At 40.5% G+C, this 24,938-nt stretch overlaps 1 protein-coding gene across 1 annotated transcript in view; it reads right to left on the minus strand.

The window, feature by feature from the left end:
• Positions 1–18,908, minus strand: part of Cplane1 (ciliogenesis and planar polarity effector 1) — a 94,529-nt gene extending 75,621 nt beyond the window's left edge. Inside the window, exons 1-12 of the mRNA XM_041631271.1 lie at positions 18,796–18,908; positions 13,522–13,649; positions 11,133–11,268; positions 10,912–11,031; positions 9,889–10,121; positions 8,233–8,339; positions 6,279–6,435; positions 5,678–5,781; positions 4,228–4,410; positions 1,471–1,720; positions 1,184–1,336; positions 283–1,034 (exon numbers count right to left, since the gene is read on the minus strand). Coding sequence (XP_041487205.1) covers positions 283–1,034; positions 1,184–1,336; positions 1,471–1,720; positions 4,228–4,410; positions 5,678–5,781; positions 6,279–6,435; positions 8,233–8,339; positions 9,889–10,121; positions 10,912–11,031; positions 11,133–11,268; positions 13,522–13,602 — 2,276 coding nt within the window. The 5' untranslated portion in view covers positions 13,603–13,649; positions 18,796–18,908. The remainder of the gene's footprint in view (positions 1–282; positions 1,035–1,183; positions 1,337–1,470; positions 1,721–4,227; positions 4,411–5,677; positions 5,782–6,278; positions 6,436–8,232; positions 8,340–9,888; positions 10,122–10,911; positions 11,032–11,132; positions 11,269–13,521; positions 13,650–18,795) is intronic.
• Between the last annotated feature and the right edge of the window lie 6,030 nt (positions 18,909–24,938).

Below are 24,938 nucleotides of genomic sequence, written 5' to 3' on the forward strand. Positions count from 1 at the left end.
TAAAAAAAATTGAAACAATCTTTGGCTGACAAAATTTATATAGAGAGACTGGAAAGACACCACAGGGATTAAGAGGATCTGCAGCTCTTCCAGAAAACTTGAGTTTACATCTTAGTACCCACACTGGGCAGCTCTGCCTGTAACTTCTGGAGTGAAAAACTACTCTGGGATTAGTACTAACAGTTTAAAACCTTATAAACATACTAAAAACTACCAATTACACACTTCTTACTACATCATAAGAAATCCATAGTGTTTCAGTAATAAAATTAGTATTCATACCTGTGACCTGGCTTTTGAGCAAGATTTGTGACCTGAGGATAAATATTTAAAGATGAGTTCCAGGACCAACTTTCCTTAGAAGCTTGACAAATAGGGACTATTAATGAGTCCAGCGCAGCTGTTCTTTCACCAGCTGATGCTGAAAGGGCCTCAGGCTGAAGACTACAGACGCCATTTACATGGTCAGCTACCATTCGGAGTAAAGAAAGGCAGGCTAAAAGCTTCTCTGAGAAGAGCCCGTTTTTTTGTTGATGAGTCAGTAAAAGCTTTACAGTATTTGAGGTCAGCTTTATCAAATGGCCAATATCTTGTCTGTATCTCATATCCCAATAGTGGACTGATAAACACTGATGGAAAAGTTGAAAGATACAAAGTACCCATGCATTATGCTTCACACTCTTATTTACAAACAGGTCAAACTTAGGCAAAGGGCATTTTATAAACTGGAGAATATAGAAGAAATGAGTGAGGCAAAGTACTGTGTAATTTAACATTAAGTTTTTCTCTGCTACATTTTTTGAAATGCCTATAGTCCACGCTGCAAGTAGTTTTTTCTGTATACAATGCAGTTCTGCGATGGCTCTGTCTGTCTCCTTGGAATCATCCTTTGCATGAACTGTATCAAACATAGATGCAAATTCCAATCTTCCTTCCTTGATAATGCTAAACCGTAGATCTTTTCTTTGGTTACAAAAAGGAAATGAGTTGTTTGGAAATTGTTCAACTTCACTAGCTTCTTCTCCTTCAGAATCCTAAACACAAGGGGAAAATTATATTAAATACCATTCAAGCCTTATGCATAGGATCACTGTGTTGTTCTCAAGTTTCTATATCCTTTAACAACAACAACAACAAAACCAGTAAGTTTCTCAGAATAAAGTCAGTAGATACTAATAGGTACCTGAACATCAGTAGTTTCACTTAACTTCATTGTTTCTTCTGCTTGCAGAAACCTAGGGACGGTGCCATGAACTAAGCCCTCCTTTCCTTGATGCTTCAACAGGCTAGACCTTAAGGAATCCAGTGATCGCAAGTTCAGCCCTTTGTCCTTTGGCTATGGAAAAAAAGACAAATGATTTCTAAACGCAAAACTTTATCTGTAATTCTAAAGCAATTTAAACTTCTAGTGCTTTAACTTTGAAAGAAACAAGAAGGCACTTTTACCACAGATACCAGAAGGCACTGTACCTTAGATAGCATCATACTTTGGGATGCTTTCTCAAGCCTCTGGGTGGAATCAATTAGCAACGACCTCATGAGCGCTGTTGGAGACTGGTTATCAAGAAACCGAAGGGTCGTGACCATGTATCCATCAGAAATAATAAGGTAGGGTAGTCGTGAATGTGCTTTTACAGAAAACCTCTGTCTCAGGGGGTCACTGTCAGAAGCTGATGAGTCTACAGGATTATTTGAATCTTGAAATGTAAACTGTTGTGGTCTAGCAAACACATATGAAAAGTCAAGAATCAGCAAGAGAAGGATCTTAAAGAAAGTAATCATATTATTCAAAAATGGCAAATAAACATCATAGAATGATGAGAATGCAAGCAGATGAACAGACACAGAAATATTAAAACTGTATAATTGTCTTCCAGGAAAAATAACAGTGACCAAATATATGTCTTTATATGTTTCCAGTTTTTTTCAGAAATTTGTGGCATTTATTATGCTTTGGTTTTTTTAAACTGTATTCAACTTGTTTAAGAATCATGACATCTTACTTTTATTATTAAAGAGTTAAGTGGCTGGTTTTCCTTCTAAAATATGTAAAGAACAGAATTATAAGAATGATAATTAGTACAATAGTTATTAAGAACAAAAAAGGAAAGAAATAGGACATTTGGAGAATATACTGGTGAGTAACATTCTATGAGTTTAAAATTAAATGAGTCGTATGTTTGTGTGTGTGTGTATGAGATATCGACCCTGATTACACAATACAGCTGCTTATTACATTTAATGTTTTATAAATATAAAAGGAGACTTACTAATATATGGTAACTTTTCAGACTAGAGAACTGTTAACACAAATCGGGAGGCCTGCTGATACAGCAGTTGCCTACTGTGTGCACAGCTGAGTCTGATCTCTAGCACTGCACAAACAAGTGAGGATGCTGGGTGGGGTGGTGGTGGCGCCTTTAATCCCAGCATCCGTGAATCAGAGGCAAGCCTGGTCTACAGAACGAATTCCAGGACAGTTAGGGCTGTTACATAGAGAAACCATGTCTTGAAAACTCAAAAAGCCAAAAAATAAACATAAAATTAAATTAAAATTAAAAAATAGTTAAAAAACAAACAATACATTTTATGTAATTTATCATATGTTGAAACTAACATATTTCTATTATTATAAATGCAATATGAGTACCTTTAATGTGTAGAAGATGATACCCTAATTGTTAGCTCTGAGGACTAGCATTGTAAGAACCAATTTTTACTATTTAATAATGTGTTGTGATTTTCAAATTTTATTTTTTCAAATAATGAATATCTATTAGAAAAAAAGCCATCAATTTGAAAAGCCTTAAAAAAGTAACTTTAAAGGAGATTGTGAGGAAATTCCAGTAAATACAAATTAAGAGCCCAAGTTCTAGCCTCAGCACCCACATGGAGGTTCACGACTCTCTGTGTGTAACTCCAGTCCCAGAGTGATCTAACCCTCATCTGGCCTCCTGGGCACTGAAAACATAGAGTTCAGACAACATGCAGGCAAAAAACCCATAAACATAAAAAATAAAGTAAAATAAAAAATTAAGGTTAAAAAAACAAAAGACTCACACCTTCTCTGCAAGAATTGACAGTTTTCTCTTAGCACTAATCTGTCACTAAAAATTAAGCTTTTTTTTTTTTTTTTGCTAAACATAATCAAGGATGTGCCCATGTCAGTTTCCTTCCTACAAAATTTCAAAAGCCATTTCCAATTTTTCTATGAAAAAATAGGCCGGGCGATGGTGGCTCACGCCTTTAATCCCAGCACTCGGGAGGCAGAGGCAGGCGAATCTCTGTGAGTTCGAGACCAGCCTGGTCTACAGAGCTAGTTCCAGGACAGGCTCCAAAGCCACAGAGAAACCCTGTCTCGAAAAACCAAAAAAAAAAGGAAAAATAGCTCTTAGTGCTGTAGAGATGACTCAGCAGATAAGAACTTTTCTGCTCTGTGAGAAGATTGGGGGTCTTATTCCCAGCAACCAGGTCAGTCACAACCTCCAGCTCCCGGGGCATCTGAGGTCGCCACTGACATTGCAGCGACCTCTACACAATTTTTTTTAAGACAAATTAACTTTTAAAATCGCTCTCTATACACATCTAGCTATGCACAGCAAACCGTTACCCAGCACTTATCTGACATGAGAACCACATATAATAACGCAGACTCTCATTTCATTCCCTCAACACTGTAAGACAATCACTGTCACTCGTTTCACAAGAAAAGAAATTGAGGCTTAAAGAACAATTTATTCTCATACACAACCGGGAAATAGAAAAAAACTAAGAATTGGAACTTGATTTATCTGACTACAGAGTCAAACTGCTACCTTCTTTCACAACTAAAATCCAAACATGGCCAAACCCTGCAGTCTATTACTGTTTCTGCCCTTTAATATGTTAATTGTGAGCTACTTAAATTATTTCAGTGCTCCACTTTTAAAATAGTATCATGTTTTATTATCTTTTATAGTAAAGATATGCTCTCAGTACTATTAAATATTTAAATAACTTTATACTTACATAGTCACAATGGCAAATTTTCACCAGGATTAAGCCACAAAAAGAAATAGGAAGAAAACTATAAATAATTAGGAACAGATAAGAAACAGATATTGACATGATAGACTCACAGAAGAAAAACACAAATTTGGGGATGAAATTGTTTTTGTAAAAATACATAATAAAATTAACTACCAAAGAAAATAAGTTCTGAAAAACAAACCAATTCAAATGTCTCACCTATATGTTATTAGTGGATGAAGAGGAATAAATTCAGCTGGCCCAAATTCTATAGAGCAACCAAGTGTAACTAATGTTAGCAATTCACCTAGGCAGGTCAATAAAATCAGGGATCCACGTTTTAACACACAAGCCAAAAAAAGACTGTCATGTGTCCAGCTGATGTCACCTACCCAGTATGACCTAGAAAGACAAATAACAGATTTAGAAAGGACTGGATAGTAGGCTACTGTCACATAAATTTTGTTAATTTTACTTTGTAGGGAAAAAAGGCTTACATATATCGACTCCAACAATATTCCATTACAAATCATAAGTAATTCAGAAATAAAAATATTACCCAAGTTGAGCCAATTAGTCAAGTCATTTTTGGCAGGGAGGGGTCTGAGACAGGGTTTCTCTGTATAAAAGCCTTGGTTGTCCTGGAACTTGCTATCCAGGCTGGTCTCAAACTCAGAGATCTGCCTGACTCTGCCTTCTGAGTGTTGGGATTAAAAGTGTGCGCCACCACACCTGGCTTCGTTGTCTTTTAATCGAATGAACCGTAATCTCTATAACCACAACTATGATAGATTCTGTCCCCACACAGCACACCTCCTCTTCCCAAAGCTGTTCCTTACTCCTTACTACTACTACTCCTTGGCAGCATCAATGTAACACCAGAACAAGGAGCAGCTCCCCTCCCATCTGACAAGACCATAGATAGTCAAAGGGACCACTGAGCTGAGAACAACGCTGCTCTTGGAAAGGAATGGGTGGGGGGGGTGGGGGGTGGGGGGGGTGGGGGGGGTGGGGGGGGGAAGCAGCTAGATGATGACCTGACCTCTCTGGAAATTCAGAGAAAGGCACAGAAAGTGTTCAGAAACAAGAGGCTAGGTGCTCAAGAAAGAAATCTTTGTACTCCAATCTTGTACAGGTCTTTTCCTTTTATTTTTTGAAGACAGGATCTCTCTTGGCTGTTCTGGAACTTGCTATGTACACAGGTTGGCCTCAAAGTCTCAGAGATTCCCCTGCCTCTGTTTCTGGAGTGCTGGAATTAAAGGTGTATGTCAGCACACCTAATTTGTATATGCCTTATAGCTCATGTGTTATCCCAAAATCACCATGAATGAATGTAAGCGTTTAAAAATCTATGAACACTCTAGCCTACCTGAATGAATGGTGGTCTCCGCTCTTGAAATTTTATCTTACCCTCCCTAACAAAGTCTCAGATTGCTCGACCTACTCACAGCCCCATTCCTGAGAAGATGGGAAAAACAATGAAAAAGACTTGTATTTTCTACACTACCCTTTCTTTAAAAGTATCTGAGATTTTCTTTATATAAAGCAACTTTTAGAATTACCCAAGTATAAAGGTAAGTCACATTCTTTAATCTAAATGTTATTTGTGGACTTACTAGAGCTTCAAACTTCAAAAGCCCTCCTTAGAAATAAGCATATGTATTCTTACCTGATAAGTGCAGCAGGGACCACAGGATTCTTATTACTGCATCCTTTAAGGTCACCACAGAGAGTAACAAAATTCAGTGTGTTTATAAACAATACCCGAGTTGCCTAGAAGGGGGAAAACATGACATAAGCAATGACGGTATCTTCTGTGTGTATTACTTACTGGAGGCTGAGAGAGCTGTTATTATACCAAGTAAGTAGTAGTCTTAGCCAGGAAGTACTGACAGTTCTTGACTCTAAAATTGTTCAGAGTAGCCTTACACTTGAAATCCTCCGGCCCCAGCCCTGCCAACAGCTGGGTTAGAACACATGCCTCCTTCTCCTTCACCCTTTCACTTGTTACTTTGTTTTATTGTGTTTGAGACAGGGTTTTCCTATGTAGCCCAGGCTGGCCTTGACCTCAAATCCTCCTGCTCCAGTGTGCAGAGTGCTGGGATTACAGGCATTTGCCACCAAGATAAGCTTTTTAATTTTACAGCTCTTCAGAACAGCTTTTGAAAACCATGACAGTTGATTTTTATAACTTTACCAAACCACGATGGGCTAAAAAGGTCACTTTAAGGAACATACAGTAGTAGTAAGGACAGGCGCTTGTTACTGACCTTTGGGTCTTTCTGATTAAGAGTCACTGCCAAGGCAAGACCATCTCTTGAGAAGGCCGAGATCAGAGCTCCTCTTGACTTCACTGCCTCACACTTGGGAGTCAGACTGCACAGGACACATTCCTGCTGTGCCCAGTGAACACGGAAAGGCAATGACCTAAGAAAGTCATGGAATTATGAAAGGAAGATTCAACAGGGTTCTTCTGTGTATCAGACCTGGCTGTCCTGGAACTAGCTCTGTAGACCAGGCTGGCCTCAAACTCAGAGATCCACCTGCCTCTGCCTCCCAAGTGCTGGAATCAATGGAATATATCACAAATGCCCAGCAAGGTTTAATGATTTTATTTACTTATTTTTGATGTATGTATATGTTTTTTTAGATGAGGTCTCAATATATGACTCACACTGGCCTTGAACTCCTGAACTCAAGTGAGCCTCGTCCTTAGCACACTCTCTTGGACTGTGCAGGGCTTGCTGAAGCCACAGCTTGGTGACCTTCCTCGAACTTTTCACATGGCCCATCCTTGGAATGAGAGGAGCAGCAGCGGAATTAGCAGTGACGTATCATGAGTGCACTGTATTGTTTGCACCTGTTAATAAACCTGACTTGAGGGGGCTGGAGAGCCAGCTCAACAGTTAAGAGCACCAGCTGCTCTTCCAGAGGACCTAGGTTCAATCCCCAACATCCACATGGCAGCTCACAACTGCCTGTAATTCTAGTTCCAGGGGATCGCATCCTCACATATACAGACAAAACGCCAATGTACCACATAAAATATAAACAAACAAACCTGACTTGAACCCCTCTTTACTGGTACCCATGCTGGGCACCATATGTAAATGGAGGCTTTTGTCCTGACCACCTAGTCCCAAATAAACACTTGGAGGCTTATACTAATTGTAAATGCTTGGACGATAGCTCAGGCTTGTTTCTAGCTAACTCTTACATTTAAACTAACCCATATTTCTATTTATGCTTTGACACGTGGTTCAAGGCTTGTTACCTCATTTTACACATGTCCTACTTGCTTAGCAGCTGACTGGGTCTATTCTCTCTGCCCTTCTCCTTCCCATCATCCTTAGTTTGGTCGCTCCACCTATACTTCCTGCCTGGTTACTGGACAATCAACACTTTATTAAACCAATTCAAGAGACAAATCTCTACAGTGTACAAGAGGATTATTCACAACACATTATTTTTCTAAACTATACTTAAGTTTTATAAGCTTTTAATATATTTTGCTCTATTTTATGAGGCTTAGATTGCAAACTATTTTACTATTAAAAAACAAATGGACAAACAAAAACTACTTGAGGATAGTTCTGGTGGCTCCAGCATTTGGGATAGAGAGACAAGAATATCTCTTGGGTACAAGACCAGCAAGATCACACAGAGTTCTAGGATAGTCAGGGCTACATAGTGAGACCTTGTCCAAATACACAAAACAAAACAGTTGAGCATTTGAAGGCACAACAGTAGTAAATCCAAATATTCTTGCCCTCTTTAAAGTTCAATTCATCTCAAAGTAATTTTTATTATTATTTTTATTTTTTTAATTTTCTTTATTTTACATACCAATCTCATTTCCCTTTCCCTCCCGTCCTCCCGCCTCCCCCTACTTTCCTCCCACCCCACTCCCCATCCACTACTCAGAGAGGGTGAGGCCTCCCATGACAGTCAACAAAGTCCGTCACATCACCTGAGGCAGGACCAAGGTAACAAGAAAAATACTCCACGAGCTATGCTATCTCATACATGTTTTCCCTTCTAGGAAAATAAAAACAAGAGAACCTTTCTAGATTTAATGTTTAAAAGTGAAAGGTGGAAGGGAAGGTCTACAAAGTTTTAAAAACTGAAATTAAGACCTGAAAATCTTAAATACAAACTGTCAACGACAAATGACAATGCTTGTTTAAAAGTGGGAAAGAAGAGAAAGGAAAATATTTACCTCACCTTACAGACGTCAATACATTCTCAGACCACTGAATGACCAGAAATGCTAACTTCAAGCATTCTCCAGAATAGAAAGTAAAAGAACACAGGCAGCAGTCGCCAAGTAACTGCAGATAAATTTAATAGTTTAGTATACAATTAATCTGAAAATAAACTGATATGTCTCATATAAATACAATATATTGGGACCCTGCTTCTATTTTCATTCTTCATAGTAAGCTAAAGGCTATGTAATTTTTTATTTGCCAGATACAAGGTCCAAATGGAAAATCAGCCTAAGGACACAGAGGAGTTCTTTTGGGACCTTCGGCATCCTCTTTACACTCAAGTTGAACAAGGGACACGTATTGGTATTCCTATAGCACCACAGGGTAACTGCAGACCATGTTATATTACAATTGATGATATAAAATATAAGATAAAAGGGGCTAGAGAGATGCCCCAGCAGTTAAAAGCACTGGCTGCTCCTCCAGAGGCCCTTAGTCAATTCCCACCACTCACATGGTGGCTCACACTCTCTATACTTGGATCTTACGCCCTCTTCTGGCTAAAAGTCATACATGCAGACATAAAATAAAAAGATCTTTGAAAAAAAAATAAGGTAACAAAAATATTATCAAAATAACTCAAAGAGAATAAAATTCCCAACATGTATCTAATGCCTGAGGACATGAAAATGCTTGTTACCCTGACTTGACTATAATATACAAATGTATAAAACTACTATATGCCACTTCATTAATATGTTCAAATATTAGTATAAAAATATACTATTTATTGTTGCTGGGAAACTTCCTATAAAATTCTCTTCTTTTATAGTTTTATATTATCTATATTAGAATATCACCATACTGGGAAGAATCAATAAAATTTCAAAATGCAATTTTTTTTTGTGGGGGGGGGAGTGGGGCTCAAGACAGGATTTCTCTGTGTAACAGTCCTAGCTGTTCTGGAACTCTCTCTGTAGACTAGTCTGGCCTCGAACTCACAGAGATCTGACTCTGCCTCCCCAATGCTGAAACTAAGGGCCAGGTGATTTTTCTTTTTAAAAGAGCAGCCAGGCTGGTCTGAACTGACCATCTTGCCTCTATTTCCATAGTGCTGAGATTGGTATGTACCACCAAGCCTAACTTCAAAATACAATTTCTAAGAAAAGTGGACTATGTAACAGATGAAAGTTCATACATAGAGACTACATAAAGTTATTTAAAAATTTTAAACAATGCATCTATTATATCCTGAGAATTTAATAACTTATGGAACACCACCAGTTCTAGTTTATTAACTTATAGAACATTTGATTTTAACTTGGTTGTTCAAGACAAAGCCTTGCTATATAGCCAAGACAGCCTGGAGCTCAATATGTAACCAGGCTGGTCTTGAACTTTGGTTAGCTTTTGCTCATCTGCCTCACTTGGGTTGCAGGTATGAACCATCAAACTCACTACCAGGCTCACTACGAGTCATATTATACTAAGGGAAAAAAGTTTTAATTTGAAACTATTCTTAAAATCACCTCTTCCAAACAGCAGTTTTACACCTGCTCTGACTAGTGACAAACAGGTGTGCTATTCCCCTGACTAACGTTTCTCAGATCGGGCCGTTCTTAAAGCCTAAGAACTCTATCTACTTCATAGTTTCTCGTGTGGATTTTACCTCATTTCTGACAAAAACAGCGTCCACTACAGCTTCTTTATCTTGAGTGGAAGGCAATAAAACTGCCTCTTCGGGTATGATTTGGGACCACTGACCGACCAATGGGAGGCTTTTAGAAGATAAAATATTCTTCAATTCCAAATATTCCCACAGAAGTATGCAGCCAGAAGATGTAATAAGCAGAACTTTTTTCCCATTTTCAGCTACATATAAGTATAGTCTTGAAGAGCTTTCTAATTAACAGAAAGAAAAAAAAACAGAAAAGTTAAACTTTCAAAATCTGAATTTTTCATGAAAGTACATAATTTTCTTTTCCTTTTTGGCTTGTATAAAATAAGGTCTCTCTGTGATCCTCCTACCTCAGCATCCAAATGCTTGCCAGGCAAGTTAACTACCCTTGCAGTAAGAAACTCAAGCTGTGTTATCACTTAGAATGCTAAAACTAAAGCATTAATAATGAAAGTACAAACAACAATAACATTTACTACTTTGCTTGTTTGTTTTTTGAGGAATTTCTCAGCAGCTCTGCTTGTCCTGGAACCACTCTTGGCCTCTAACTCACAGCCCAGCACTAATAATGTAGGAGGGATTGAACTGACGGCATTGTGCAGCCTAGGCAAGGGCTCTAACACTGAGACCCACTCCTAGCATCCTTTTTACTTTTTATTTTGAGACAGGGTTACACTGGGCCACTCAAGCCGACCTTCAGCTCAATCTGCAGTCCAAGCAACACTCAGGCTTCTGGTCCTTCTGCCCCGGTCTCCCGAACTGTTTGGATTACAGACGTGCACCACAAAACCTGCACTGCTATGTAACACTAGAAACCTGTCATCAGAGCAATGACATGCAGGCCAGGTTTGCTTCTTCAAGTTAAATAAGGTGCAAAAAAGTACCAATCAAATTTCAGAATAAATATTATACAGACAGAAACAATATGTATATGCACACAAAGAGATACATTATCAAATAGTAATATGAAAAAAACTTCAGTCTTGTCTCAAAGAAAATTTAAAAAGTGCCTACCTACTGTAGCTTTAATAACTTCTTTAGGCTTTTCCGTCACCTGTATCATTTTCAAACAATCTTGATCTTTGTTCCACAGGAAAAGCTCTCCTGTAGTGAGGACCCCTGACAGCCACATATCTGTTCAAAAGCAAAATGCAACTTTTAACACACTATCGCTGACTTTTTTTTCTTGAAAAATTGTAGTAAGCTAGCCTTTTAACATATCAGCAATACTTAACCATTCCTGGATGTTGCCAGAAAAAAAACATCCTTTAACAAAGGCTGCAGACTCGGAATCTTCTTCTTTGTTCTTCCTGACAGCAAATTAATCTCATTTATGAATTTCTCATCCAACAGAAAAACAGCTTCATTCTCCTGAGAGAGAAAAACACGTGAAGGTCTTATGTGTCTCCAACAGTTAATTCAATCTTCTCTACATAAATTACCATAGAAAGGAAACCAAAATAACATTTAAGAACAAGAATAATTTATACCACAAGTCTAAAGTAAACATTAAACCCATAGCCTAAACATTTTTCATTCTGTTTTAAATAACACTTGGGGTAGGGTGTTACTCAGGGATAGAGTGCCTGTCTAGCAGTGAGGTCCTGATTCTGTACCTATATATTCCATACCTAGCACTATGAAAACAGGAAATAATAATAAAGTTAAAGTTACAGGGTACGGTGATCTAACAGCTGTATTTAAAACTCTTTAAAGGCTAATATTCTAGGGCCATTTGCCACTTTGGCAAGCTAGAATTACTTGAAGTCCTACTCGTGTGAGCATCTGTATGGACAAGCTTTTTCTTTGGTGTTGTTTTTTCAAGACAGGGCTTCTCTGTGTAGCCCCGGCTGTACTGGAACTCTCTCTGTAGACAAGGCTGGCCTCGAATTCAGAGATCCACCTGCCTCTGCCTCCCAAATCCTGGTATTAAAGGCCTGCACCACCAGTGCCCAGCTGGACAAGTTTTTATATATACTGTCTTAGATTAAAATGAATATGGTTTTGGAAATCCATAAGCTCTTGACTTAGACAGATCTTTTTTTTTTCTACAAAAAGTAAGGTATTTTGAATGAAGTTTGTGGAGCCAGAAGCAGCAACCCCTCAGAAGCTGCTAAACACACAAATTACCAGGGCTGGAGAGATGGCTCAGTACTTAAAAGCACTGACTGCTTTTCCTGAGGTCCTGAGTCAATTTTTAACACCCACATGATGATTCACAACTACCTATAAATGTAGTCTCATGGGATTTTCATGGAATCTGATCAAAACACTCATACATAAAAAATATAAGCAATGTTTTTAAAACATTCTAAACCTTAAAAAAAGAAAACAAACAGAAACCATAAATTACCCAGCTTTAGCTAGTGTACAATGCAAGGGTTTCATTATAATATTTTCAAACATATTAATCACACATATTTTGCTCATATTGTCCCTTTCCTAACTCCAAGAACGCCCCTTCTGCTTTATTCATGTATACACACACATACAATGTCAAGATGGAACATGAGAAAAAACACCATATTTATCTTTCTTTCTCTGCCAATTGTCCTCTTTTGTCCTGTCCACCTCCCACTGGACCCTTTCTCCCCTCACGTGCTCCCGTTCTCCTTTCACATCCTATATGTACTTACTTTTAAATGCATATTTCTTTAATTTTGAGCAAAAGCATGCAGCATTCGCCCTTCTGTGTCAGGCTTTTTGTTTAACAAGATTATCTCTAGTTCCACAAACTATATTTCAAAATTTTTTTACGACTGAGTAAATTTCACCTGTCCAAATGATTTGGATGCGTGTAAAATTTGAAAACTCCTGGGCTGGAGGATGGCTTAGTGGTTAAGAGTACTTGCTACTTTTCCAGGAGACCTGGGTCTGACTCCCAGCACCCATGTGCCAGGAGCTCTGACATCCTCTTCTGGCCTGTGTGAATTGACCATGCATGTAGTGTACTTACATACATGAAAGGAAACTACTCATACACGGAAGATAAAAAAAATTTTTTTGAAAGAAAAACAGTAGCGAATTCCTGTTACACGTAGGATAAGGGTAGAACTTCTCACTGAAATTTGAGTCACCAATCACTGTAAATTAAAAGGGTTTCTGTAGGCTTGCCCACTCTAAGGTGTGAAGGCTACACCACATATCATTAATCATATTAAGAACAAGAATAATTTATACCACAAATTAATTCTGGATCATTAATGCCTTATTGCCCCTATCCTGTTCTAGCCCTGAGGCTACTTTTTTTGCCCTGAGGCTACTTTAAAGATACACTATTAGGAAACACTTTGCTGTTTTGGTAGGCTCATGTAGGACATTAAACTCTCCCTTTAAACATGTTATAAAGGAAAAAACTGAAAACAAAACCTTTTACCTAGACAGATGACTCAATGCTCTATAAATGCTAACTTGTATATTATAACTTAGCACACACACAACCAACCCTCTCTAGGGGACAGGTGATCTTCTGAATATGATGTGTTCTTTTGGGGTTTTTGTGTGTGTGTATGTGTGTTGTTGTTTTTTGTGGGAGTTTAATGTCACAGAATATTCCTAAATCTTACAGGAAAAACACATTTAGCATCTGTAAAACCATTAGTATATGAATAAAGAAAAACTCACTTGACCCAACCAGGAAACTCTGGGCCAGGGTTTTTTCTGCTTGATACTTGTTGATGTCAAAACTTCTAATCTTATCTCCATGCTTCTTGAGATACCAATGACCAGTTAGCAAAGCCAGTCATGAGATCCTGTGAATAATAACAGCAATAATTAAGAGCCCATAATATTTACAGAGAGAGTTAGTTACTTTTCTCAACACTGTGGCAAAATACTGGAGGGAAGGCACCTAAGGGAGGGAGGAGATTTCAGAAGACCCCACCCACAGCTGGCTAGCCACATCCATTTGGACAAAATACCATGGCCATAGGCGCACAGGGAAAAGGAGAGGCTTCACCTCACAGGTGAGAGAAAACGGAGTAGGGACAATGGAACATGAATAACCTTCCAAAGGGGCAGCCCCAGTGACCTATGTCCTCTAACTAGACCAAACTCCTGAAGTTTCCAGAACCTCCCAAATAGCATCACAAGCTGGGGACAAAGGAGTCAAGAAAATGAGTCTGTAGGAGACATCTGAAATTCAAATGGTAACACTGAACATCTTAATTTAGAATTTCAAGAACTTTTAATTATTTTTCAATGGCTATCATCCTCTCTTGCAGGTAAGAAACCGCACTCTATATTGCATCCACATCCTGAACTGAGGCAAAACGCACTTGCTCTCTTACACACGACTTCTCAGACAATGACCATGACCATAATATAGCAGGAAGGGTACTGAAGATCACATCTATGACTGCGCTTCTCAGCGTAGCAGACGACCTTTTAGTAAAGAAGGTCAAATCTCCAGTCTTGTGCTCTTCTTCTGACTTTGCTACTGTTGGACCTCTTCCCGTGACGCTAAGATAGATTGTGGGATCACTCTGGCCAACAAAGTACAAGGGAAGTGGCCGGGCGGTGGTGGCGCATGCCTTTAATCCCAGCACTCCGGAGGCAGAGGCAGGTGGATCTCTGTGAGTTCGAGACAAGCCTGGTCTACAAGAGCTAGTTCCAGGACAGGCTTCAAAGCCACAGAGAAACCCTGTCTCGAAAAACAAAAAAAAAAACAAAAAACAAAAAAAAAATACAAGAGAAGTGATGCTATGGATTTTCAAGGTAAGCACACTGCCTAGCTCATCTAAAACAGAAGCCTAGCTGGGCCTACTGGCATAGGTCAAGGCAGGAAGACTGCTAAGTTCAAGGTTTCCCAGTGTCACAGAGTGAATTCAAGGTCAGCTTGAGCAATGGAGTGAGACCGTGACTCCAATGAAAAGTGAAAAGAGAGCTGGACACAGCTCAGTACAAGAACACTTGTTTGGCATGTGAGGGGCTCCCAGTTCAATGCCCAGCACCCAAATGAAGAAGTAGCCTCGAGACCGCACAAAAGGTGCATGGCAAGTCCCCACACTAGCTGTGGGGATACCTGTGGCAGAGACCAAGGACAGTCTATTATGGCCCAAGCAGAAGAGGATGCTCACACTGAGTGCAGAGTCAGAACCTAATCAGCATAGAGGGAAAGCATGATCTTGGCAGGATGACCCGTTATTGGAAAAACCTTGGGAAGATGACCACTCAGTTGGACAGTCCACTTCAGAGTATACTAGAACCCAAGCAGAGGGCACAGAATCACTCTGAGAGGGAACCTCACTGACCAAATTAAGAACACTATGCCCATTAAAATAAACTATACTAATGGATTAAAGATCTATGAATCAAAACAGAAGACTGAATCCTTATGATGAATAGAGCATTTGGTAAAAAGTGGTAAGACTTACATAGTAACAGGCAGAATCCATTTAATCCTGTAACTACAGTGAACACTATAAAAAACGTGACAGGTGGAAGTCACATGCTACCTAACAGGTAAAATGAGAAGATCTCATGGGTGTCTCATGGTGATACTTGTTTTGAGGATGCATAAACTAATAACAATCACAATAATAATAAACACAATCATAAAGAAGCATCAGATAAATCCAAAATGAGGGACTTTTACAAAAGATCTATCTGTAATATTCAGTGGAGTCCAGGTCATGGAAGGTGAGCAGCAAATGGTGAACAGATCAGGCAACTAAGCACAACAAGTAATTTACAGGCCTCATCATTATATAATATTAAACCTTTAAAAACCTAAGCAACTGGGAACATCCAGAAAGCAAACATGAAATGGCTGTGACTCTTTCTGTGCTTATTTCCTTATTTTGGCTTTAATGCTTGTCCTGCTGTTGTAACTCGTTTTGCAGGCTGCATACACATTTGTGTGCCCATGCAGAGGCCAGAGGTACGCCTTCCTCCATTGCTTTTTGTCTTAGGCTTTGAGATAGCATCTCTCAATGAACTGGAAGTTTGTTGCTGGCCATTTTGCCTAGGGTGACTAGCCACCGAGCCACCTGGAATCTAGGTGTCCCTGCCTCCCAGCTCTAGGAGCACAGGCACATTCTAAGTGGGTACTGGGAGCACAGGCACGTTCTAAGTGGGTACTGGGAGCACAGGCACGTTCTAAGTGGGTACTGGGGGTTCAAACTCAGGTCCCCCCGGCTCTGGGAGCACAGGCACGTTCTAAGTGGGTACTGGGAGCACAGGCACATTCTAAGTGGGTACTGGGGGTTCAAACTCAGGTCCCCCCAGCTCTAGAAGCACAGGCACATTCTAAGTGGATACTGGGAGCACAGGCACATTCTAAGAGGGTACTGGGGGATCAAACTCAGGTCCTCAAACATGCCCAGAAAGTGCTTTAACCACTGAGCCGTCTTAGCAATCCTATTTTGCATTCTTTTCTTTTTTGTTCATTTTAAGAAATGGTCATGGAGACCAGGATAACCTCACACTCCCTACGCAATTAAAGATGATTTTGAACTTGTAATTCTATCTCTACTCCAGACTTCTGGGATTATAGGCCTGCCTGCACAACCATACCTGGTTTTTGTGGTATGGAGACCAGGGCGTGGCGTATGCCTGGCAAGCATTTGACCAAGTGAGCTCCATCTCCAGCCCTCAACTCCCAACCCTGTCCCCCAAGCTAACCTGGACAGGGTCTCTTGTCCAAATTAGTCTCAAACTCCTTATAAAGTAAGATTACCTTGAATTTTTAAATCCTTCTGCAATACAGTCAGGGTGGGACTAATATCTTAACCAACAAGCTCAGTTTCTCTCCACGACTCCTTCATGCCTTCAAATCAGTGCCGACTAAGAAACTTACACACTACAAGTATGGCGGTCAGCACTAAGTACGTCCTTCTCTGGACCATAACTTCAGTGTGCTGACCCCGAGGAGACAGAAGCTTTGGCTTCAATGATGCTGCTCCCTTCTTAATCACAGCTGATCCTTCAGCCTCAGCTGACCAGCATCGCAAAAATTTCACCTAGGCAGTTCTTAATTCAAAATATCACTTAAAGCTGGGCGGTGGTGGCGCATGCCTTTAATCCCAGCACTAGGGAGGCAGAAGCAGGCAGGTGTCTGTGAGTTCAAGGCCAGCCTGGTCTATAGAGCGAATTTCAGGATCCAAAGCTAGACAGAGATACCATATCTTGAAAAACAAAAACAACACCCCCCCCCCCCCCATCACTTGAATGATCCCGGTCAGTTTTTCTTCCCTCTACTTCACAAGCCAGGCCTCCATCGTCTGCATCTCTCCAAACATTCTATCCTTCCCACAAAACAGCTACAGAGCTCTGGGCACTAATAGCTTCTCCAGCTCAAAATACAAATGCCACCACAATCCTTCCAAAAACACATGGTGAGGTCTGTCACAGCAGGATCCCATGATCTGGGAGCAATTTCCATCTTGGTGAAGGTTTCTACCGTGCAGTAAAACACCATGATCAAAACAACCTGGGGAAGAAAGGGTTTACATCTTCTTACAGCTTGTAGTTCATCAACCAGGCAAGTCAGGGGAGAAATGCAAGACAGGAATGGAGCTGCTGCAGAGGTCACTCAAGAGTGCTGCTTACTGACTTGCTCCACAGGGCTTGCTGGGCCTGCTTCCTTATACACCCCAGGACCACCAGCCCAAGGGTGTTTCTACCCACAGAAAGCTGAGTCTTCTCACATCAATCAGTCAAGAAAATGCCCCACAGGCTTGGCCACAGTTCCAGTGGGGGGGGAGGGCAGCATTTTCTCGATGGAGGTTCTTCCCAAATGATTCCAGCTTGTGTTAAACTTAGCTAGTTTTATAACTAGCTAAGCAGTGTTCTGAGGAAACCAAAGGTCGGGTGTTCTACATTAAAGATGATTTAACTACACAAGACAACCAAATGCTGTATCTTATCCTGCGCCAGAAAACAAAAATTGCAATCAACAACGTTATCCGATGCTGTTTCCCAAATGTGATGGCTACTAGCTTACATGAAAGAGCAATACTAGAGATGCGCATTGCACTGAATATGTATGAATATTGTATGAGTAAGAACATACAATACACACAACTCAACCGCAAAACATTTGGAAAGGGGCTGGAGAGATGGCTCAGAGGTTAAGAGCATTGCCTGCTCTTCCAAAGGTCCTGAGTTCAATTCCCAGCAACCACATGGTGGCTCACAACCATCTATAATGAGATCTGGTGCCCTCTTCTGGCATGCAGGCAGGCATGGAAGGAATGTTGTATACATAATAAATAAATAAATATTTTTTTTAAAAAAACATTTGGAAGGCCATTTTAGGTGCTTAATAGTTCCTAAATACTATGTGTATGCACATGGATAAACAGAAGGATAAAGTACGGCAAAACAAAACAACTGGATAATCTGAACAAAAGTACATATTTAATTACATCTTGGGGAAACTTTTATGTAAAATCATTAAAAGGCAACTGGAGAAACTGAACAGGGCTCAGCAATCATTAGGGATTAGTCTAATAGACTATACGAGAGACGATAAGATGTTTAGCTTTGGTTTTGTGGGATAATTATATTATGGTTTTGTTTAATGTTTCATATCTTACTTCTAGATATGAAAGAGAAACGCTTAAGTATTTATGCCACGGGTTTGTTTGGAAACACGTAGACTTAAATTTTGCAAGTAAAACGTAAAAGATAAAAAGACAGCAAACCACTTCAAGATTTCGGGCTAGAGCCCTACAGGATCATATACAACCTTCCACCATTTAGCATGCTAAAAGTCACCTCCTGGGACGCAGCAAACATCATTTCTGACGCATACTGCAAAGCCTCTGAAAACACAGATGCTACTGGATAGAGACCAAGCGCCCCACAACAGGAAAGAAGTGAGAAAAAAAAAAATCCGCTCATACGAGCAAAATACATACTCTGTCAAGTCTACGGGGACGGAGGAAAGGGTACCTTTATTTCAAACAAATGCGAGAGGGCAATTTCAAGCAAATCATTGAAGTTCTGGTGTCTCTCCCAAGGAGGATGCTAGGAAACCGCGTCCATTCCTCGTTGCTCCGTCGGCGGCTGGGGTCAACCCAGGAGTTTCCTCGTGACGGCGTGGCCAGAGTCGCCGAAGGTCCCCCGTGGAGATGTGGGGGACCCTGCAGGGAGGGCGGCGTCTGAGAGGCCAGGGAAGACCGGAGCGAGAGGGCGGGGGGCCGCGTGGAAAACGGGGGTCCCAACAGTGAGGCGGGACTCGCGGAGACGCAGGGTTTGGAGAGGATTCCCAGGTCGTTGCCTCTCGCTGCGGTCTCAGGAGCCTGAGAGAATCCGGGGCCCGGGAGAGAAGGCCGCGCCCGCCACAGACGAGTCGTGTCCTGGAGACGCCACGGCGGGAGCACCCACCGCGCATGCGCCGTGCCACCTGGTGGGCGGGCATCTAGAGGCTCCCAGGCCGCGCCGGCTCGCGGAGTTACCGGTGCCAGGCTCCCGTTATCGTTTCCCTCCGCCTCTCAAGGGTCCTTCCCCGCCGGCTCCTGTCCTCTCATCAGCTCAGTACACCCTTCTCCGTCCATCGCTTCCTCACGAGCTAGTCTTTGAGTTCCTGGGCATCTTGTGGAGCTTTGTAAGAAAAGCACCAACCACAGCCACACCTACAGGGTTGGGCTGTCAAGAGCGCTTGTTGCTTTTGCAGAGGACCCTAGTTTGGTTCCCCATCACCTACAGGGTGACTTATAATTCTGAGTGACACCAGTTCCAGGGAAACTGACACTCGCTTCTGGCTTCCGTGGGCACCAGGCACCCTCGTGATGCACATACATCCATGGAAGTGAACCAGTCATACAAGGACAAGTCCACAACCAAACCAAACCTAATCCTCCCTAGAGGAGCCCTCCACAGACCTAAAAGAAAGGCGTTGACGCCATCAATAAACGAGAATACAGAAGTAATAATTTTTTCCTTATTGGAAACTGTGGAGCATTTTTTTTAATCTGTACAGATTTTATTTCTTCTCTTGAAATGCGTCTATTTAGTTCAATTGCCCAATTTCAATGGAATTGTTTTTCTTGCTTTTTTTCCTTTTTATCTTTTTATTGATTCTGGATATTAGTCCTCTGTTATATAAAAAGCTGGTATGCCTATCCTGTAAGTTATCTCTTCACTTTTGTCTCCTTTGAGATGCAAAAACTTAGTTTTGTGTAATTACACTTGAATTTTTTTTTAATTTTTGCTTTGTATGCATCTTGAATCCTATCCAGAAAAATCATTACCTGTAGCATTATCTTTTAAGCATTGCGGGCATGCGTGCAGAACACTGTATATATAATAAATAAATAAATAAATAAATAAATCTTATTAAAAAAAAGAAAAAAGACAAAAAAAACAAAGGAAAATCTTGAAATTAGTATATGTGAGCATTGAGATGTGGGTGCTGGAAACTGAACCCAGGCCCCTGGGGAAAGCAGTGTGCAATCATAACTACTGAAATCTCTCCCGTCCTCAAGTCTATCGTTACTTTTGAAAACTGTTTTGGGGCTGGAGAGATGGCTCAGAGGTTAAGAGCACTGACTGCTCTTCCAGAGGACCCGGGTTCGATTCCCAGCAGCCACATGGCAGCTCACAACTGTCTGAAAATGCAGTTCCATGAGATCTGACACCTTCACACCAATGAACATAATAAAGTTAAATAAAAAAAAAGTTTAAAAAAAAAGATAACTGTTTTGGCCGCTCTGTTCTTTCTTTAAAGATTTATTTATTTGTGTAATATATATATTAGTGCTCCGTCTGCATGTATGACATTATGCCAGAAGAGGGCATCAGATCCCACTATAGAGAATTGTGAGCCCCCAGGTGGCTGAGGGGAAGTGAATTCAGAACCTCTGAAAAAGCAGTCAGAGCTCTTCACTGCTGAACTCCAGCCCTGTTATTTCGACATTTTCATTTAACTTTTTACTTTAATTTTTTTTTTTTCGAGACAGGGTCTCTCTGTGGTTTTGGAGCCTGTCCTGGAACTAGCTCTTGTAGACCAGGCTGGTCTCGAACTCACAGAGATCCGCCTGCCTCTGCCTCCCGAGTGCTGGGATTAAAGGCTTGCGCCACCACCGCCCGGCTTTACTTTTAAATTTTAACTAAAATATAATTATATCATTTCCTCTCTTCCTTTTTTATTTTTTAAATGTTTATTTATTTATTGTGTATACAGTATCTGTCTACATGTATCCCTGCATGCCAGAAGAGGGCACCAGATCTCATTATAGATGGCTGTGAGCCACCATGTGGTTGCTCGGAATTGAACTCAGGACCTCTGGAAGAGCAGTCAGTGCTCTTAAGCTCTGAGCCATCTCTCCAACCTCCTCTCTTCCCATTTATGGCCTTTTTGTTACATATATGCATAAACAAATACAACCTGCTGAATGTTAGTGTTGCTTGTATGACTACGATTTCAGGGCTGACCACTTGGTGTTGGATAATCAACTAGGGAGTTCATCCTGGGGAAAGACAAATTCTCCTGCTGTCAGCATCCCATAGTTGCCTATAGTAGCCTGGGGGTGGGACCTTGTATGATTTCTCCCTTCCATGTTAGCATGCCTATTAGTGTTATCCTTGCTCAGTGGTCTTATTTAGGCAGCCATACTATGGAGGTATCATGGGTATAGCTTCCCTGTCATTTACAGGAGACACAATCTCGCAGCACACTTCCTGGTCTTCTGGTTGTTGGTATCATGCAACTCCCTCTTCTGTGATGTTCTCTGAGCCTAAGCTGTGGTTTTCAGTATCTCTGCCACAAAGAGATGCTTCTTTGATGATGGAGAAAAGCTACACTTATTTTTGGGTATTAAGGATAATTTCTGGAATGCACTTGGGAATTAAGCTGGTCTAGCAAAATGGAAGTAATAGGTTCTCCTCAAGATCCGTAACCTCAATGGTCCAAGGCTCAATTTCCTGGTCCAGGTATAATTATCCTTCTGTTAGCTGTTGGCAACAGCCAGGATATGAATTCCAATTGCGCTTCTAGGGATACCTTGCCATGCTGTGCACTGCTGTGGTTCACAGGCATCAGAGCTCGGTAAGACTAGTGATGGCTTCCCTTCTTTGGTACCTTGCCTATCTCCTTCTAGTACTAATGAAAGCAAGGGCTTAGGAAAGAAGTTTTCAGGTCAGATCCAGCTCAGTTCTTCTGAGTCTGTGTGAAGTGCAAGCTGTCTTCAGCAATAGGGATGTAGCTTTACCTTCTTCTGAAAGGAACGAAGGGCAAAAGCAATGGGCAGCCTAGATCAACAGCTCAGTAGGAAAACTTTCTTCCATTTGTACTTGTGTGAACACATGTAGAGGCCAAAGGACAACACATAGGAATCAGTTTTCTCTTTTCTACCACATGATCCTGGCAATAAACTCAGGCCATCAGATACTCATAACAGCTGAACCTTCTGCATTTTATAATCTGTCAATTTTCATTTTCAAAGAGCCAGCTAAGAATTTGACTAGGAGGGGGCTGGAGACATGGCTCAAGTGGTTAAGAGCATTGCCTGCTCTTCCAAAGGTCCTGAGTTCAATTCCCAGCAACCACATGGTGGCTCACAACCATCTGTAATGAGATCTGGTGCCCTCTTCTAGCCTGCAGATATACACACAGACAGAATATTGTATACATAATAAATAAATATTTAAAAAAAAGAATTTGACTAGGAATGTACTTAGTTTGTACATCCATTTGGTAAGAACTAACTTTTTTTCTTATTCTTTATAGTACTATAAGGTCATTTTCAGACCATACACATTAAACTTCAGTTAAAATTAATGTTTCTTGGGCTGGAGAGGTGGCTCAGAGAGCACTGGCTGCTCTTTCAAAGGACCTGGGTCCAGTTCCCAGCATCCACAAGGTGGCTCACAACCATCTGCAACTCCAGTTCCAGGGAATCAATAATCCCATTTTCTGACCTCTGTGACCACCAGATACATGGTACGCAGTCATACAAGTAGGCAACATACTCATGCATATAAAAACAGAATAAACCAACCTAAAAATTGTTTGTGGTATTTGTAGTTTTTATTCACGTACATATTTAGAGACAAGGTCTTGCTATGTTGCCTAGACTGACTTCAAACTAACTCAAACATCTTCAGTCTTCTTCCCAAGTGCCTGAGGTATGGGCACACTCCACTCTTAAAAGTTTTTGATTACTTGCTGCTGGTATATAGAAATCCAAATGGTTTCTGCACATCGACTTTACAACCTGGGGATTTTGCTAAACTTAATACAAATAGTTTTGGTTATTTGGCTCCTTTTGTACATTCTGTATTTTTTCATGTGGCCAATTTTATCCGTGAATGGATTCACTTTAGCTTTTCTTTTCTATGTGCACACAGAAGCCAGAGGTCAATTTTAAGGAATATTCTTCCCTAACCACTTTCCCCCCTCCCAAAACAAGGTCTCTCTCAAAACCTGAAGCTCATTTCATTTGCCTACAGGGGCTGACCAGTGAGCCCTAGCATCCCTGCCTCTGCTCCTAGCACTATGGTGGGATTACATGTGTGCAGCAATTGTCCTAGCTTTGTATGTGGCTGTTGTAAAGTCACCTTCCCTGCACAGCTTTTCGCATCCCCACAGCCTGCCTATCATGCACACATCGACTTTCACCACTATACTAAATAGAAGGGTCGGCAAGGCAAAGACATTCTTATTTTGTTCCCCTCTGCAAAGAAATCGTTTTTCTCCATTGTGATTTTAGCTATTTGTTACAGATGTCCTTTATTAGGCTAAGTATTATTACTTATTCAGTCAGCTAAGAATTAGATTATGCATCTTGGGGTGGTCTTCTATATCCATCTCTGGCTTACATTTCTTGGATCTTAAGGTTTGCAGTTTTCATCAAAACACGTGAAGTGGTGATGCAGGCAGATCTTGTGTGCCTGGCATCTTGTTTCTGGCAAAAGTACTTAATTCTGGTTTCATTTCTGGTGAGACTTGTCCACAACTAGAGAAGGGTAAACACAAGCACTTCACAGACCTTTTTCTGTTGTGCTTCCAAGTTAGAGCTAACACAGTCACACTACAATACTCTTCCAGGAGGTATGGGACAAACAAACAGCAAAGAGACAAAACATAAAGATGAAAAGTACAGATCGTAGGCCATGGGGGATTATACCAGTAATCCCTTTGAATTAGAGACCTGAAAATACTGAAGATCTAGATCTAAACACAAGGAAAGTCAGACATTAGGTTTTTACTTTTGCTGGTCGATTCATTCTTGCTAAAACTAGCTCCATATTTTTGTTACTTTGATTGTTAATAACCTAACCCTATCATTTCTTATAAAAATAAAAAATGAAATAATGGATCTTTTGTCAATATGGAAAAAAGTGAGAAAAAGGTCTAACATTAAAAAGACAACTTAGACGGAAGGCTTCTGATCACACGTGAATAAACCCTCAAATTTTATTTAAATTGCTTTTATTGAGGTATACATTTTTCTCCACTCCCCTCCTTTGCTGTATCCTCCCCTTCTACCCTCTCCCATGTACATTAGATCCATGTATGTCCCTCTTAGGGTCCTCTTTGTTGTCTAGCTTCTCTGGGATTGTAAATTGCAGGCTGGTTTTCCTTTGCTTTATGTCTAAAAGTCACATATGGTATTTTTCCTTATGAGTCTGGGCTACCTCACTCAATATATTTTCTAGCTCTATCCATTTGCCCACAAATTTCAAGATGAAATTTTTTTTTCACTGTGTAGTGTAACCACATTGACACCCAAAGGGGCTGTACCAGCTTGCATTCCCACCAGCAACGCAAAAGTATTCTCTTTTCCCCACAACCTATCCAGCATAAGTTGTCATCAGTGTTTTTGATCTTGGCCATTCTTACAGGTGTAAGATGGAATCTCAGAGTTGTTTTGATTTGCATTTCTTTGATGACTAAGGATGTTGAACATTTCCTTAAGTGTCTTTCAGTCATTTTAGATTCCTCTGTTGAGAGTTCTCTGTTTAGGTCTGTACTCCTTTTTTTTTTTTTTGTTGGATTATGTATTCTTTTGGTGACCAATTTCTTGAGTTCTTTGTATATTTTGGAGATCAGACCTCTGTCTGATGTGGGGTTAGTGAAGATCTTTCCTCAT

This window comes from Microtus oregoni, unplaced genomic scaffold, assembly GCF_018167655.1.
Source record: "Microtus oregoni isolate MIOR12 unplaced genomic scaffold, Mior012 000036F_ref0000092, whole genome shotgun sequence".
Lineage (NCBI taxonomy): Eukaryota > Metazoa > Chordata > Mammalia > Rodentia > Cricetidae > Microtus > Microtus oregoni.